General features: G+C 32.6%; 1 protein-coding gene and 1 long non-coding RNA gene across 2 annotated transcripts in view; one reads left to right on the top strand and one right to left on the bottom strand.

The window, feature by feature from the left end:
• Positions 1-579: 579 nt before the first annotated feature.
• LOC136796641 (uncharacterized) lies at positions 580-5,668 on the top strand. Its single transcript, XR_010844399.1, has 3 exons — positions 580-766; positions 5,380-5,479; positions 5,565-5,668. It is a non-coding gene; the product is annotated as an uncharacterized lncRNA (long non-coding RNA).
• A 6,352-nt stretch (positions 5,669-12,020) lies between these two features.
• Cyp301a1 (Probable cytochrome P450 301a1, mitochondrial) overlaps positions 12,021-16,915 on the bottom strand; it is a 78,301-nt gene continuing 73,406 nt past the window's right edge. Inside the window, exons 10-11 of the mRNA XM_014416908.3 lie at positions 13,215-13,421; positions 12,021-12,298 (exon numbers count right to left, since the gene is read on the bottom strand). Coding sequence (XP_014272394.1) covers positions 12,185-12,298; positions 13,215-13,421 — 321 coding nt within the window. The 3' untranslated portion in view covers positions 12,021-12,184. The remainder of the gene's footprint in view (positions 12,299-13,214; positions 13,422-16,915) is intronic.

Below are 16,915 nucleotides of genomic sequence, written 5' to 3'. Positions count from 1 at the left end.
AATGTATTATAATGTACAGTTGTAAATAGCAATAAATAAATATTTAAAAAATTCTAACGATGTATTTTATCACCATTGTATCAATGCACACTTTGCGTCCTTGATCCATCACATACAGTGTACAATTTAAGTAATACCTTAAAATACCGATGGTAGAAAAAGGTTACCAACCTCGACTAACATTCCATGTACCTTTTTTCCTTTTGTTTTATATATTCGGATTACCAATATTACACTGTACGAATGCAGCCCAGATCTCTCCAAATATCAGTCTGACACAAAGAAGACGCGTTATTTTCAGATGTTAAACTGGTTTTCTATTTGACTATTCTGTTTCAGATTGTTTTTGTATACAATCTTCCGTCCTTGTATTGATATTTTCATAATTCATTGTTATGTTTTTTACCCGATCGGTTTTTATTTTGTGAAAAACATATCAATAATTATGGAATTAGCAAGAAATTAAAAAGATAATGTTACACGCTTCCAATAACCGACCAATGATACATTTGGATTGAGAAACGCCCTAATTCGCCTTCATATATAATAAAGTAATAAAATAAATCTGTAGGGATTTAGTAACGGAGCAAACAAGCGAGTATAAAGCTATCGATATGAAGCTATCGATATAAAGATCTCAAAGCACTGAAGGCGTCATCCACAATGTATCTACTTCTTCTTGTGATAACTACAGTCTGCCTCGCAGAGCAGATGACCTTAGCAGCCCAAAAGGGAAATGTAACTAGAACTCTTCAACCTCTAAGTGGTAAGTAATTTTAAATTGAGTTTGAAATAATAATTTGTAGAAATAGTAAAAACAATAATCAGGTAACCGAAACTGAGCCTTATTAAGTCATTTAATAAGTAATTTTTTATTGGTGGATAACAGTGTGTATATATTTTTGAAAAGTTAGGTATTTATTTCATTAATTCAAATTAATATTTTTACAATCAATTTTATTTGTGATAAGCTGAAATGGGGTTAGTATATAAACAAGCTTGTGATATTTACCATCTAAAACAATTTGAAATAAACCATCCTATTTATTTCAATTTGTTATAGATGGTAGATCTGACAGAACAGGTTTAAAATACATCCCTTCAAATTTCTTTACCTAAATAAAGAATCATAGAAATGAATAATTAGTACAAACATCGTTCAGTTAGTGAATTATACAAGGAATTTAAATAGGTTTTTCAAGGTTAAATACCAGATAAAAACGGTAATCTTTATTTCGTTACAAACGAGGATTGAATATGAGTTGTCAGTTATGTTATAGTAATTATTTCATCTGAGTGTTATTTATTTATGTATTGAAATTAATAAATAACAAGTCTATTTCTTTGTTTAAATTAAATATCTAACTTAATTTTTAACCAGTTAAAGTTGTTTACAGTGTAGTTTTCCAGTAGTAGCTATTTCCCTCAGAAGTTAAATTAGTAGGTTATTGGTTAACATTTTTTTATTTTTAAATGTTGTTTTATTGGTTACTGTAACTTGACAATAGTTGTTCCTTTAAATTAACTGGTTACTGGATAGAGCAGTCTTTTATTTTTTAATAGTTACTGTTGTTACCTGTTACTTTACTAAAACAGCTATTTCTTTTAGCCGTTATATTAACATATAACTGGCTATCATTTATTTTTATTTATTTATTTATTTTTTTCCTGACCTCCTAGAAAATTAAAACAATAAATTAATTATATACATAGAGATAAGTGTATGTATAAAGGTGAGTTCCATCTTGGATTGCCATCGTGGCATTATAAGATAAGCTGCCGGGTCCACTGAAGGCGGTGTCATCAATGATGGCATGAGTCTGCCGTGAGCGTACTAGGAATAGGGAGGAGCTATTCCGGCTGGCTATCATTTATTATTTTTAACTATTACAGTTATTTCCTACTACTTTACGAAAGCAGCTGTTATCTTCAGCAGCTAAATTAACGGATTACTGATCAATGATCATTCATTTTTTATTAATTTCAGTTATTCTTATGTTACTGTACTAGTAACAGCTATTTGCTTTATCCGTTAAATTAACAGATTACTGTTTAGCTGGATCTTATTTTTAACTGTTACAGTTGTTTCTTATGTTCCAATAACACCAAAACCTGTTACTTCTAGACGTCAAATTAATAAACACAAGACGGCATTCACATTTGAGAGGGGACATTACGAGTTTACAAGGATGCCGTTTAGTCTCAAAAACGCCCCATAACCTTTCAGCGCCTGATGGACGAGTTTCTGAGAGGTATCGACGAATCCGCCTGTCAAATTTACCTTGATGATATCCTAGTGTTCAGTAAGATCGATGAAGAATACGTGCAGCTTTTACCGGCGTATTCAAAAGAGTTAGGAAAATTGGGCTCAAATTATCGGGAAAGAAATCATCGTTGGGGCAGGAACAAATAATTTTTTGGGCCACAATTTCTAGGGAAGGAATTAAATCCGACGCGGATAAAGTCGCAGCTATCCGGAAGATGACAGTGCCTATGGATGTGAAGGGAGTTCGGAGGTTGCTCGGAGGAAACATTAAATTATTACAGTTGTGCCAGAAATGGCTGAGTACCTCGTCCCACTCAATAATCTTCTGAAGAAAGGCAGGAAGCTGATGGTGGAAGACAATATCAGGCGGTGCATGGAGAATCTGCACCAGGATCCGGTGCTTGCTTTCCCAGACTTCATCCGGCAATTCACTATCACTACAGATGCGAGTGAGTACGCGCTGGGAGCGGTGTTGTCTCAGGAGTATGAAGGAGGAGATCGTTCAGTGGCGTACGCCAGTAGGCGCCTGGCAGAGGCAGAGACCAGATACAGTGCGCTGGAACGAGAAATCTTGGGAATAGTGTGGACTATTGACCACTTTAGGCCCTATGTGTTCGGGAGGAAGTTTAAACTACACACTGACCATAGGTCCCTGCAATGGGTGGGAAAATTGAAGAAGTCTCCGGCCAGGATTACGCGTTGGAAGGAGTTATTGTGACAGTTCAATATGGTAATCACATATAAATCAGGCAAAGAAAATGTGGTAGCTGATTGGTTATCTCGAGAAATTACTGTAAAAGCAGTGGAAGTGGAGGCCGGAGAACCGTCTAGGCAATTCCTGCGGGAGTGGACACCGGGAGAGGAAGAAGAACAGAATGTACCAGAGGATGATGATAGGGAGGAATCTCCGTCTAACGAGCGCTCGGAGGATGGAAGACCAGTAGATATTGAGGAACTGCGGGACAAGAGGCGGCAGATTGTATAGAAGACGAGGACCACTGGATTGCTCAAAGTTGAGTGCAGCAAGTATGGGAAGAGCAATATCGCGACGATTTGGTCACAACCAGGCGTGAAGAACGACCAGATCTGTAGAGCGTTGAACAATGCTTCGATGTGAAAAAAGTTTCACCTGTACGTTGGGAATGAAACCATTTGGGAGAAGATCAAGCGGCTATGGCGTGATGAACACATAGGTAGACAGGGCATTCGCCAGATGCAAGCTGATGGTGGAAACCCTCCGGGAGGACGAACGCCAGAGAGAGATGACTGCAGCATATCATCAGGGAAAAACAAATCACCGCGGAATCTCGGAGACCCTGCAAGCGTTAAAGAGAAGGTACTTTTAGTGGGGGATGAAGAAGACAATCGCAGAAGTTGTAAGGAAACTGCGAAGTTTGTCTACGCACCAAGTATTATGACAGACATCAACCAAAAGGGAGACACCTACCGCAGATGCGCCGATCAACGATCTACAGGTAGAAACTTTTACATGGAGAGGATTTAAATGGATCACCATAATTGATCTCTTCAGTAAGACGGCAATAGCGCATCATGTGCAGGACAAGTCGTCGGAAGCAGTGCTGACAGCTCTCCGATTGTGGTTCCAATTCTACGGAGTTCCAGAGCGCATTTCATCAGATTCAGGCAGAGAATTCGACAATGCCATGGTTCGAACAGAAATGAAGGACCTGAATGTAACATGGCATCTCAACACACCAGGGCACCTCAAGGGCAGAGGAAGCATAAAAAGCTTCATGGCACGTTAAGTGACCATCTTTGCTTGTAGGGGATTGGAACCGGATGTAGCAATGCCTAAGGCTATTGTGTCATATAATCATTTCATACACACCGTTACGGAGTTCTCACCATTTGAGATCCTCTTTAGGCTTCGAGGACACCGGTAGGACTATAAGGGCACGACAGTAGAAGGTGAGGAGGTACTAAACAACCATGTTGCTCGAAGAAAGTTATGGGAGAAGGCCCGAGGAAGAAAGGAAAAGGAAAAAAACCAGGAGGGTGGTGTGGGAAAATTTAAAGGTCACAGACAGGATGGGAGCGATCAAAATTGGGACTATAGTATACAGAAAGTTGGGGTTTTACAGGGGTACGAGGGTGATACAGCGATACGAGGGTCCATTCAGGGTGATAATTATTAGGGAAGACAATATTGTTACTGTAGAAACTATTAAAGAACCTAAAAAGAGGAGAACTGTTCATATTGTAGAGTTAAAATTTCCGGGAATAACAATGTAAAAACTGAAGTGTTCTCATATTGCCAACAACTACTAGATTGTATTAGAGAAGGATTGGTTATTAATGTAATTCTATTAATTGTCATTTGTTTTAAGGTTTATTTTGACTTTTGTAAATATTGTTTTTTGTTCGTTTTAGCTTATTTATGTATTGTATAAAGAGTTCTTTAATTTTATTCTTAGGTTTAAATTATGTATATGGCAATTATTTCAGGTAGCTTTTGAATTCTTCCAATTACATGTATATAAGAATTTATTTTTATTGCAAAAAGTTTTTCTTAATTATTTTTGTTTTCTATGTTATTATATTGTAATATTAGTTTACGAGGATTGTCCGTAAACTGGTGTGGGGGAGTTATGGTCTGAGTCAGCTGTTACTTCGATGTCAGCTGACTGAGGGATCAGCTGACCGAATGTATGTGAGAGATGTACCGAATTAAGCCAGTATTTCACAGTAGTCCAAGTGTGTTAGATCTTATTCCTTCTTCCCTTTTTTAACATTTTCCTTTCAATGATACTTATGTTATATATATATTAACAATTGACTGTATAATTCCAAATAGTGAAGAAGATGGTCAGATTTACATTCAAAAGAGAAACAAAAATAGTTAAGAACTATTTATTTTCCGAAGTTTCGCCCACTTTGTAGAACTTCATTATGGCTGTTCAAGTTGAAATGTTTGGCGACTATGTTGGGAGGGGAACGTCGGAAAAGTTGTCAACTATTTTCGTTTCTCTTTTGACCGCAACCCTAACTATCTTCATTATTTTTTATTTTAATTTAATATCATTTACATGTTTTTTTTTTATTATAAATATGATTTGTGCATCCCTTTTGATCTGATATGTTTATGATTAAAGGAGTATGGGATGGGTTTCCCCTCATCCGCTGTACAACCACAACCTGCTGCCCAGCACGATTCCCATGTTGTTTCTATGTGTCCTGTTGTAATAAATACAGGTAAAAACCTTATAAATTAATTTACAATAAGACACCATTTTGAATATCAATATAAAACCTAATAAACACAAATTTTGTTTTGCAGGGAGGTAGCTACGATGCAGATGCGCTGTTGAAAACAAGATATTTTTAATGTTATTTATTTATTGTTTTGTACATATTTTTGTAAATAAAAATATATTTATTCAATTTTTTTTCATTGAAATGTTTGATGTTGATAGATTTTAAATGTTGGACTCATAGTGTATTTAGTATCTTTACTGTTTATATTAAATTAATTTCATGTCAAAAAATCTTGAAAACTCTAATATTAATTTTTTTTTTTTCCACCATATAGGACTTTTTGCACTATACCATTGCAAAACTAATTTTCAAATCTTCTGATAAATATAGAAGCATCCATTCTAATCAAATAATAGTGTTTCATTGTAAAATGAAATGCACTTGTGGTCTATGCAATTTTTTCAGCTAGGCCATTCAGGTTGCATAATGCTATTCTTTTTCAATGCAGAAGTGGACCCAAAAAGACCAAGACGTTGAGGTTTAGGTTTGCATCAATGTTAAAGTTGGTGAGCCCACGTCTGTACTGGCTCTTTAATGCATTCAGTATCCAACCTTCAACTAAATTAATTACCATAATTCATAAACGTGTGGTGAACTGTATTATATATTTATCACCATCAGCAGTCCACGGCCCTGTTTGATAATAAAGTACAAACTAATACTAGTAGTCTTGTAGATTTATCTTAATTTAATTACACAGACTTGTACAATAATAACTTGTATTTTAGTATTTTTTAATTCCTGTGATTTCACTAATAGTCATACCTATCATGAAAAAAATAAGTATTAGTATTATTACCAGCCTAGTTCCTACTAGGGATGCGACATCGATGTCGATGTTTTTAAGCCGGTGTTTTTTTAACATCGATGTTTTACGTTAGTCCCAATTTTTAATTTTTTTTTTTTCCAAAACTAACTAAATGAAAACAAAAAATATATAGTATAAACAATTTCCTATCAACAATGTGGTGGGATAAAAAAGGACCTCCAACCATCACGCTAAAGACATAATAAAGATAAATTACGTCTAGAAAAACATCCATGTTTTAAAATATCTATGCTCAATATTAAAATATCATTGCATATAAATCTTTTCCAAAAATACATCGATGTTTTTGAACAACTATTTCAGAAACATAAGGTCTGTTCTTACGATCACCATGCTCAGGCCAGTCTGAAGTGCTTTTTGTATCAAAGAATAGGACATTGACTACTAAAAACATCGATGTTTTAAAATATCTTTGCTTACAATATATTACCGAAAAAACATCGATGTTTTTTGTAGTCGATGTCGGATTCTTTGTTTAAAGAACCACTTCTGACAGGCCGTAAAATGCGTGATCGTTGGAACAGACCTTATGTTTCTGAAATAGTTGTTCAAAAACATCGATGTATTTTGGGTGATGTATTGTAAGCAACAATATTTTAAAAACATCGATGTTTTTTGGAGTCCATGGCCTATTGGTTGATTGAAAAAGCACTTCTAACTGGCCGGAGCATGCGTATGTTACTGAAATGGTTAAAAAACATCGATGTTTTAGTATTGAACATCGATGTTTTTTAATCGATGTCGTATCTCTAGTTCCTACACTTGTACTATGGACTAATACTATTAGCTTTCATTATGAAACAGGGCCCAGATGTACAGAAGCGATTGGCCACACTAGCACTTATTGAGGGCAGACAGGGCCTTATTGCTGTAATGAATTATTCTAGATGACTAATTAACAACAAAACATATTCAAGTCAAAGTCCCAAAATGCAGAAAGGTTCTGGTCGACTGGAATGTCAACTAAAACCCACAAGTCCAAAGAAACACATACTAAATGCAGGCAGAGCTGGTTAGAAACAATAATGGCCACTGATTGGTTAGAAACTTTAATGATCACTAATTGGTTAGAAACAATAATGGCCACTAATTGGTTAGAAACAATGATGGCCACTAATTAACAACAAATTTTAAATGAAGATGGTCGGTATGCTGCTATGTATAACTATCTAACAACCCTTAGCAACCATTACTTTTAAACTTAATTACTATATTATTAATTCCAATAAATGCCACCAAATCACATTTACCCTTCGTCGTAAACCCATGACCTCTTGCCCTACAGTATCCTTTAATAATACCCCACTTATTCCTGTCGAACAGATCCGTTACTTAGGACTACATCTCGACAAATGACTGACATGGAATCCCCATACAAGATTAAAAGGACAAGAAACTGCTCGTCGATTCCGACTATTACAACATTTACTAGACAAACGGCCTAAATTGCCAATCTATTACAAAAGACTGATCTACATGACTATTATAAGGCCTATCTGGACATACAGAGTTGAGCTTTGGGGCTCCACTAAACCATCAAATTCCTCCCTAATCCAATCTTTACAGTTCAAAATCCTTAATGCTGCTTACTTTGTCACAAATCAAGTCATCCATTAGGACCTCAATGTTCCATATGTTGCCGATTTGGCCAGAACCAGATACCATTCCTTCCATGATTAACTTCTCAACCACCCAAATCCAATTGTTTCTAACCTGGCTTCTCCTTCATTACCTAATAATCCTCCTAGGCGTCTGAAAAGAAGATGGCCTCGAGATCTTCTCCTCTAGAAATGTTTTTGGAGTTCTTTCAGTGGGTAGATTCTCCACATGTTTGTATTATGTCACTATGTCACCTACAGCAAATTTACTAGTTGAATATATGTGTATACAGTTGTAAATATTAATAAATATATTATTTAAAAAAAAATTATTATATTACAAATATAAAATACATATGTTTCTTTACAAATAACAACAAATTCCAAATAAAATATATCTAACTAAATTAAACACTAAATCGTAAACCGGGGTTACTATGATCTTCTGGGTAACTAACTATAGTAAATCACATTGGCTGAAGAAAGTTGGCTGCATGAAGCATATTGTAGGAAGAAATTCTGGGTGGCGTTCAATAAAGGTATCAAAATAGTAAAAGGATACTATTTATTGTTAACCTACGTTTCGTCATCTCTTTTTCAATCTGACCTGACGAAGCCCAGCAGAGTGGGGTGAAATGTTGGTTAATAATAAATAGTTTTATTATACTATATTTTGATACCTTCATTGACAACCAGACTATCTTCCTACAATACAATAAATCCCTTTGTTTTGTTTTTTTTATTCAAATCGTTCTTGTTGGGGCGAGGGGTGTTTCGTATGTGAAAAACGACCTCTTCGCCAGAGGGAAATGTTCGCTGGTTCGAAATAAAATAAAACAAAACAAAAAAAAAAATACGAAGGACCTGAAATAAATATCACATAAAAAAAAATAATTGAGAAAATGAAATAATAAAAAAATAACTTTCCAAGTGATACAAAAATTTAATTAATTAAAATATAAACAAAAAAAATGAACTGTTATGTTGTTACAAAAAAAGATAGTGAATCGTGGAGTAAAAAGGATAAACATATTTTGATACATATATAAACAAAGAAAATCTATTTACACTAGAAATAATAAGTTAATTAAAGCAAAAAAAAAAAAAAAAAAATATGAAACTCGGAGGAAGAACATAAAAGTCACTCACAGATGGGCGTGGGGTCGATATGCGCATATCACAACATCACAAGTCTAGAGTTGGTTGACCAGGATGACCGCTGGCGAGCTGGTGAGAGAGAGGTTACCAGGCAACCCGACGACTCCAAAAAACTGTAGACTTTACAGTGGTGACTGCCGGTGAGTGGGTGAAAAGGTTCCAATAGCTCCAACAAACAAGAGTCAACAAACAATGGCGGTGGAGCGTCCGTGAAGCAGTGCGTCTCTCTCGTCTTACATCGTGCCAATGCCAACTAACATCGCTCCAGTGCTGCCTAAATCTTCACTGCCAACTGCCTCATCCGCGGTTATGCAGGAACTGGCCCCACTGCCTTCGGTATTCTTCCGCACGTGTTACACATCCGCAATGTATTTATAAACGTAGAACCTCCTTATATCCCTTATTTTTATTTACAAATTAAAAATACTTATAGTTAAAAAAAAGAAATGAATAAACATAAACTTACAACTAACAAAATTAAAAGTCACTTGGAAAGTTGTCAAAACAAAATTAACCTAAATAGAAACCAAAATTTTGGGCTTTAACAGTTCTGGTGAGCTCAATTCTTGTTTGTTAAGGTGGTCTTGTTGTAGAGTGCAATGCAGGTGTCCATCATAGTTTTTGTAAGTGCAACACTTGGAAGTGACACGCTTTTTCTATGCAGAAGCTGATAACAGCTATTAGGAAAACTACGTACTAACTTCCTCTGGTGTGTCGCCACTGCTTTTCCCGTCAGCTTAGGTGAATAATATTCTTGACCCAAGTCAATTTGGCAACTTTTCGTTCTTGTTTTATGTCTCTATCTCATTTCTATGGTTTTCCTATGAATTATAATATATATTTGAATTATATATTAGACAATGCATTTTTTCCAGTCAAATCAAAGTTTAAAGAAAGAGGATAAAATATTTAATAAATTTAACAAACTTCAGAACATTTAGTCTTTTACTTCAATTTGAAGACAGGAGGGTAAAGATAATGAAAGAAAATTTATGAAATATTTTATTTTAAAAATAACATGATGTTCATAAAATATAATGTACATACAAATATTTGGTATAATTACTGGTAAATATTTATGTATCAAACACTAATCATATAATTAATAAACAATTATTATGAAGTTTTAAAGGCTTATCTATGATTCTATGACAATAAAGTGGTGTTAATTGTTCTAATTTTCAGAATATATCACATTTAATTTTTTGATTCTATTGGCCAAATGTTGTCATTTAAACCAATATTTAACATGGTTTATTTATTTATCAATAAATAAATTTAAAAACTATCCAAATGTGACAAACAAAGATTTCTATTACAAACTTAAGTACTAAGATGATAAGAGTTAAAATAACAAATCATTTTTTTTTATTATTATTATTGTTGGAACGAGGGGTGTTTTGTTAGTGAAAAACCGACCTCTTCCCCAGAGTTAAAAGTTCGCTGGTTCGGGTTAAAATAAAATGGAGGACCTGCAATAAATATCATATACAAAAAAATAAATAAATAAAGTATTAGAGAAAATTAAATAATAAAAAAAATAACCTTCCAAGTGATATACAATTTTTTTTTTAAATATTTATTTATTGCTATCTCCAACTGTACATTATAATACATTTAGTAAATCTGATGTAAGTTAAATTGAAGTGTTACAGGCATGTAGAGAAACTACCCATTGGTAGCATTCTAATGGCACTTTACATTAGCTGGTTTCGTGGCCATCTTCTTTTCAGGCACCTCGGAGGATTGTCAGGAATGGAAGAGGATGCAAGGTTAGAAACTAGGGGGTTTGAATGGTTAGGGAGCTTATAATAGAAGGAGTGATATCTGGTTCGGGCTAGATCGGTAACATATGGAACATTAAGGTCTTTATGTATGATTTTATTTGTGACAAGTAAGGAGCATTGAGGATTTTACGAAGGATTTTTGGATTGTAAGGATTGAATACGAGAGGAATTCGAAGATTTAGTGTAGCCCCAAAGCTCAACTCCATATGTCCAGATTGGCCTTATTACAGTCATGTAGATCAGTCTTTTGTAATGTCTTGGAAGTTTCGACCGTTTGTCTAGTAAGTGCTGTTAGTCGAAATCGACGTGGAGTTTCCTGTCTTTTCAGTCTTGTATGAGGACTCCTGGTTAATCGTTTGTCCAATTGTAGTCCAAGGTAGCGGATTTGTTCGACAGTGGTAAGAGTAACATCATTAAATGAAACTGTAGGGCAGTCAGTAGGTGTACGACGAAGGGTGATTTGATGGGATTTGTTGGAATTTATCTTAATCCTCCAATTACACCATTCTTCGAGGGCTGTGATATGGGATTGGAGATTTTGGGATACAATTAATGGGTTATTATTAACAGCGAGCACACATGTGTCATCGGCATATGTGGTGAGGATAGTGTTAGGATTCACTGCCACTAAATCTTCACTGCCATCTGCCTCATCCGCTGTTATGGCCCCACTGCCTTAGGTATCGTTCTGCTCGTGTTACACCTCCGCAATGTATTTATACTCTCTAAACCTCTTTATATCCCTTATTTTTGTGTATCAAATTAAAATGCAAAATTACATATAGTTAAAAAAATAAAAATAAATGAATAAACATAAACTTACAACTAACAAAATTAAAAATCACTTGGAAAGTTGCCAAAAAAATTAACCTAAATAGAAACAAAAATTTTGGGCTTTAACAATTATTGAATTTGAAATTTCCATTACTTCATCTATGTTTGATCACATAAAAAATAATAATAATTGTAAAACAACAAACTAAGAATATATTATTAACAAACAGAAAGGTATTTAAAAATTATTTACATACATAAAAATATATTTTTATGTATGTAAATTCAATTTTAAATATTACAAATATTTACATATTATAAATTGAATTTACATACATAAAAATATTAACATTAATTTTGAAATTGTTTGATTTATAGAAGTTGTTTTCCTTGAGAATTAATTTTTTTCTTCGTTAACCTTTACGATCACCTAGGCATTTGGCCAAATAACAGTAATGTTTATCTTCTGATATTCATTATTCAAATTTAAGTACTGTCATTCCTTCCTCTCGGACATCTTTAATTTTAATTTTCCATCAGGGGCATACATAAATGTCACTTTGTATTCCAATGGTTCATGCAAATATTCAATCCTATAATTTCGGATAAGCTGAAAAGTAAAATACTTTTAACACCCAATAAAAAAAAATAAATAAATAAATAAGATTAATTATTTCTTCATAATTATATTTTATTATTGGATCATGAAACTTCATTTCCAAATACTGAACTCATACATCAAAAATATTAGATATATTATAAATGCTTAAAAGAAAGATACATATAGGAGATACCCCATAAGCTCATAGCAATAGCCTAACAGATTTTCTTCATACTCATGTCAGAATCTGTTTTTAAGCAAATCATCTCATAGTTGAAAAAATATATATGAATACATAAAGACATATTTTGTCGTCTTTAGTTCATCAATGAAGTCTTTTGCATAATGCACAATTATTTCTTTCTTTTTTTTTTATAAATTATCCTTCCAATAAATCATAAAATAACTACTAAAATTTTCAATTGTTGTTCGATTTTCATTGCATTCCCTTCTACTTTAGTGATTTTAAACTTCACCAGTGGTGGAAGCAACAGTAGAAATTCCATAAAATATTGAGACATTATGTCGTAACATATGGCAATTGAACAAATGAAAACTTCAATGTTCAAATATTTTTCAACTACAATGTTGTATAAACAAACAAGAGTTGCTTATCATAAATTAATGTCACCATTGTTCCCTTAAGAAAACAAATTTTCTAAAAATTTTTGAAATCAGCCTTCAAAAAGTTGGCAATACAAAATTGTTATTATGGTATTATGAATAAATTTTTGAGAACTATTTTTTATTTCTTCAATATCCACAACCCTGACAATCCTTAAATTTTTTTAAACTTTGAAATGACATAAAATGAGGCAATGAAAACGGGAACTGCCAATACATAAGGAATCAAGATGAAATAAAAGAAAATAAATTATAATGAAATGATGAGAAATAATTAGAAAGTAGTTTCTGTTTTACTCACCTTGGCCAGCAATATTTGCATTTCTAAATCAGCAAACCTCCTGCCAAGGCACATCCTTGCCCCGAAGCCGTATGGTAACGAAGCAAAAGGATGAATATAATGGTTACTTCTATCGCACTTCATCCAGCGCTCCGGAAGAAACTGGTGAGGCTGGCTAACATAGCCCTTCATACTGCCCATCACAATTGAAGGAAATACGAGTTGTGTCTTAAAATAAAAAAGAATAATTAACAATCTTTAAATACCAATACCTTTTAGCTTAAATTTTATAAAACTAAAATATTTAACCTTCCTGGGGTGGTCACAAACTCCAGTCTCAGAGAAACCATTTTCTATTTTTAAGGAAAAAACACGGTATTGACCCATTATATTTTGCTAGGAAGAGCTTGTTTTGATGTTTTTGTTCAGTATTTATAATTTTAAATGTATTTGATTATTAATTAGTTAATTAAAATTAAAAATATTGAGTTGCTGTGTAACTTCTCGAGTTATTGTTGATTAAAAATATTAGGTAATGGGTTAAGAAGATAAAAATAAAACTGTAATAAATTTTATATTCCCGATAAAAATATTTACCAAAAGTGTATCGTCGTGGCTATTGTGAAGTTTTATTTTCACGAAAAGTTTATTTTATAGGATAAGGGAAAGAGGGAAGAAAGAGCATCACAAACGGGGCGAAGCCATTCTCTCATCTCAAAAATTTCATATTAAAGTATGGAACAAATTAAATTAAATTATATGAGGGATAATGTGTCCTGATTAATTTATGAAGATGTCGCATTTATTTAAATTTATTTATAATCAGATCAGTCTTGTTGACCTAACATGGTTATTTTAACACTTTGTAAGTTTTGTGTTTAAATGTTGATAATGGGAGGTATAGTCTCATGCAAAAGAAACCCCTAACTATTTACAATACCATAACCATGACAATGATAAAACAATAATTAAATAAAAATTTGATTTATACTTTAAAAAAAATTTGAGAAAATAAAAGTGAACTAAAAAAAAAAAAGAAAAATGATAATAGTAAAAATAATTAAATAAAGAGTTTATAACAGGATGGATTAGATTAGCTTAGGCTTCAGCCTTCAAGACGAGGTTGGATTGTCTAGGTTATTAGCCACTGAACCTTTAACCACAGCTAAATATGGGTAGAATTTTGTAAATATTTTGATGAAATTATCTTTTTATTCCACTTGTAGCTTACGATAGAATCAGCTATTCCTTTTGAATCAGGGGGAATCTACTGTAATTCTTAGAACCTTTCAGTATCTTGCACTTGTTGATCAGTACCAAACATGATAATAAATGAGTTGGATTGCAAAATGTCAATGAGGCATCACTCTAGCTAGTGAATTTTTAATTCACTAATAATAACATTATTTATTTTAAAAAATCTAATTGCATTATACTTTTTATTTTATTATTTTAAATGTTTATTTAAAAAAAATAGATCCATACACAATTTTAAAAATACATACAGACAATGGAAAAACATCTGTCTAATATATTTAAATTTAAACATCTAAAATATTTTTTTATAATTTCACTGTACTTGGAACAGGTTCCCAAGAAGTGAAAGGTATCTTCTTTTTCATAGTAGTTATTGATTGGACAGTTATCCATACTGTCATCTGTCTATATTTCATACTTAAATTGAGTAATCTTGATCTACAATAGAAAATTGACTGCATCGATAACAAGTCAAAATAATTGTTTAAATACGCCATTACCGTATTTACTGCACATAACACTGCGTACAACAAATAACTGGACTGGAGACATTGTAATAATTAAAAAAATATTAAAAATAAAATAAAAAGAATTTTAAATCGTTCTTTAAACTAATTTCAATTATACAGGAGATAGCTTGGGTTCAAAAAAACTCCTAAAAACTTTTGGGGTAAAAAAATACTCAACAGATAATATAATTTTATAACATAAGAGACTTTTCTCAGGGCGAGTTACCTGGCAATCAGAACAGACGGCACTTTACTACTAATAAGACTAACTTAATTTCTAGACATTTTACAAACACAATAAATTCTGCTTAGAAACAAGACTAACCAATCACACAGCTTCCACTGATAATTGTTGATCTCTTCTCGATGATGCTATCTCCAACTCTCAACAATGGCTTTTTTTTCTTTCCCCTCTCTAGCTGAACGGACGTCTTCTCCCCAAGCTCGCAAAATCAAGAGTCACTGTTTCCTCTCCTCCATCTTCAACTTTTTACTGCTCGATCCAATAAATAATCGATTGTAGTACAATCACTCTGCTTTATTTGCTATAATTTGCGATGTAATTAGTTTATTGATAATTTTCACTTTCCTCCATTTCTTCTTTGAATATTCCTTTTCCATAATTACTGTATAGTAAGAACCAAAGTTGACAAATTTCAATTCATATTATCAAACAAACAACCCAACGAACACTTCGGAAGGACGCGCACCGCCATCTATCTCGTTTTGAAAGGCGTCTTTATTTTAGATAATGAAAACTGGTTAGCTTGTTTTTTGATTTAAAATAACAAATAAACAATATACATAAATAAAAACATAATTAAAATAATTTATCTATAAATATCAACTATTTATTAAAAAAGAGGATATTACAACATTTTTCAAGATTACTTTGTTTTTCCGATTCCTTAACCATATGTCTAACTGCAGTGAATCTTCTGCGCAGATCGGCAACATTTAAAGGATCGAAATCAGTTCCATAACACTCCTCAAATTCCATGTACTTCTGATACCAATAAACTTTTATTTTTGCCACCACTTTTGCTAGGATATGAGGTAAGCAGAAACCTGGCATCTCCAGAAATTTAAAAATACAATCGAAGGGTGCTTTCAGTTTGTAGGAGTACATCGAGGCCATATCTGTTTCCTGACTCAAAATATATTTAGGCGTATATCTGGTAAGGAACAGATACTCTGTTATTGTCACATGATTTTTGAAATGTTGACCAGTTTCAAAATTCATGCTTTCATCAGAACTAAATTATTCCAACTAAAATATTAAAGTAAGTTTAGGTAAATAAATTATATTGAGATACATAATTTATTTACCTTAACTTCACAATATAGTAAAATGTTTACTGTTTCTTTCTTTGTAATTCTTTGTTAGTTTCTTAACCTATTAACTCTCTGTTATTGTTACAGGATTTTTGAATTTTTTCTTTTATAATAGTGGCATTTTAGTTGGAATAATTTAGTTCTGATGATAGCATGAATTTTGAAATTGGTTAACACTTTGTGGAAAAAAAAAGTTCTTCTTTTTACTGCCAACTAAGCGGTGTTGAAAATTTTTCTAGTGAGTGTTCATTTTCATAATTCGTTAACATCTATTTTATCTTCTGATACCTGATGTGAAAAATCATCAGTAATCAGGAATGTTATTTTTATTGAGAATGATTCAAGGTTTTTCAACACAAAAACAAAATAACAAGCTTTAATTTTATTGACTCGATTTGATTTATAACCATCACTGATCCAAACAAAAACTTATCATTATATAATCACCCTTCACTTCTAATCAGAGATTGAGAGTTAATTGATTGGTTAATCCGATTATTTATATTGTATTTAAATTGAAATCTATTTTAGTTATAGATAATTTCAAATTTGTCTTGTCCCAGCTTCATAAAAATAATGTAGATATTAAAATGTATAAAATTAAAAAAAAAAAAAAAAAAA

The sequence above is a fragment of the Halyomorpha halys genome, unplaced genomic scaffold (assembly GCF_000696795.3).
Source record: "Halyomorpha halys isolate HHAL.00 unplaced genomic scaffold, Hhal_1.1 Scaffold142.1, whole genome shotgun sequence".
Classification (NCBI taxonomy): domain Eukaryota; kingdom Metazoa; phylum Arthropoda; class Insecta; order Hemiptera; family Pentatomidae; genus Halyomorpha; species Halyomorpha halys.
This window is presented reverse-complemented; position numbering and strand designations above follow the sequence as displayed.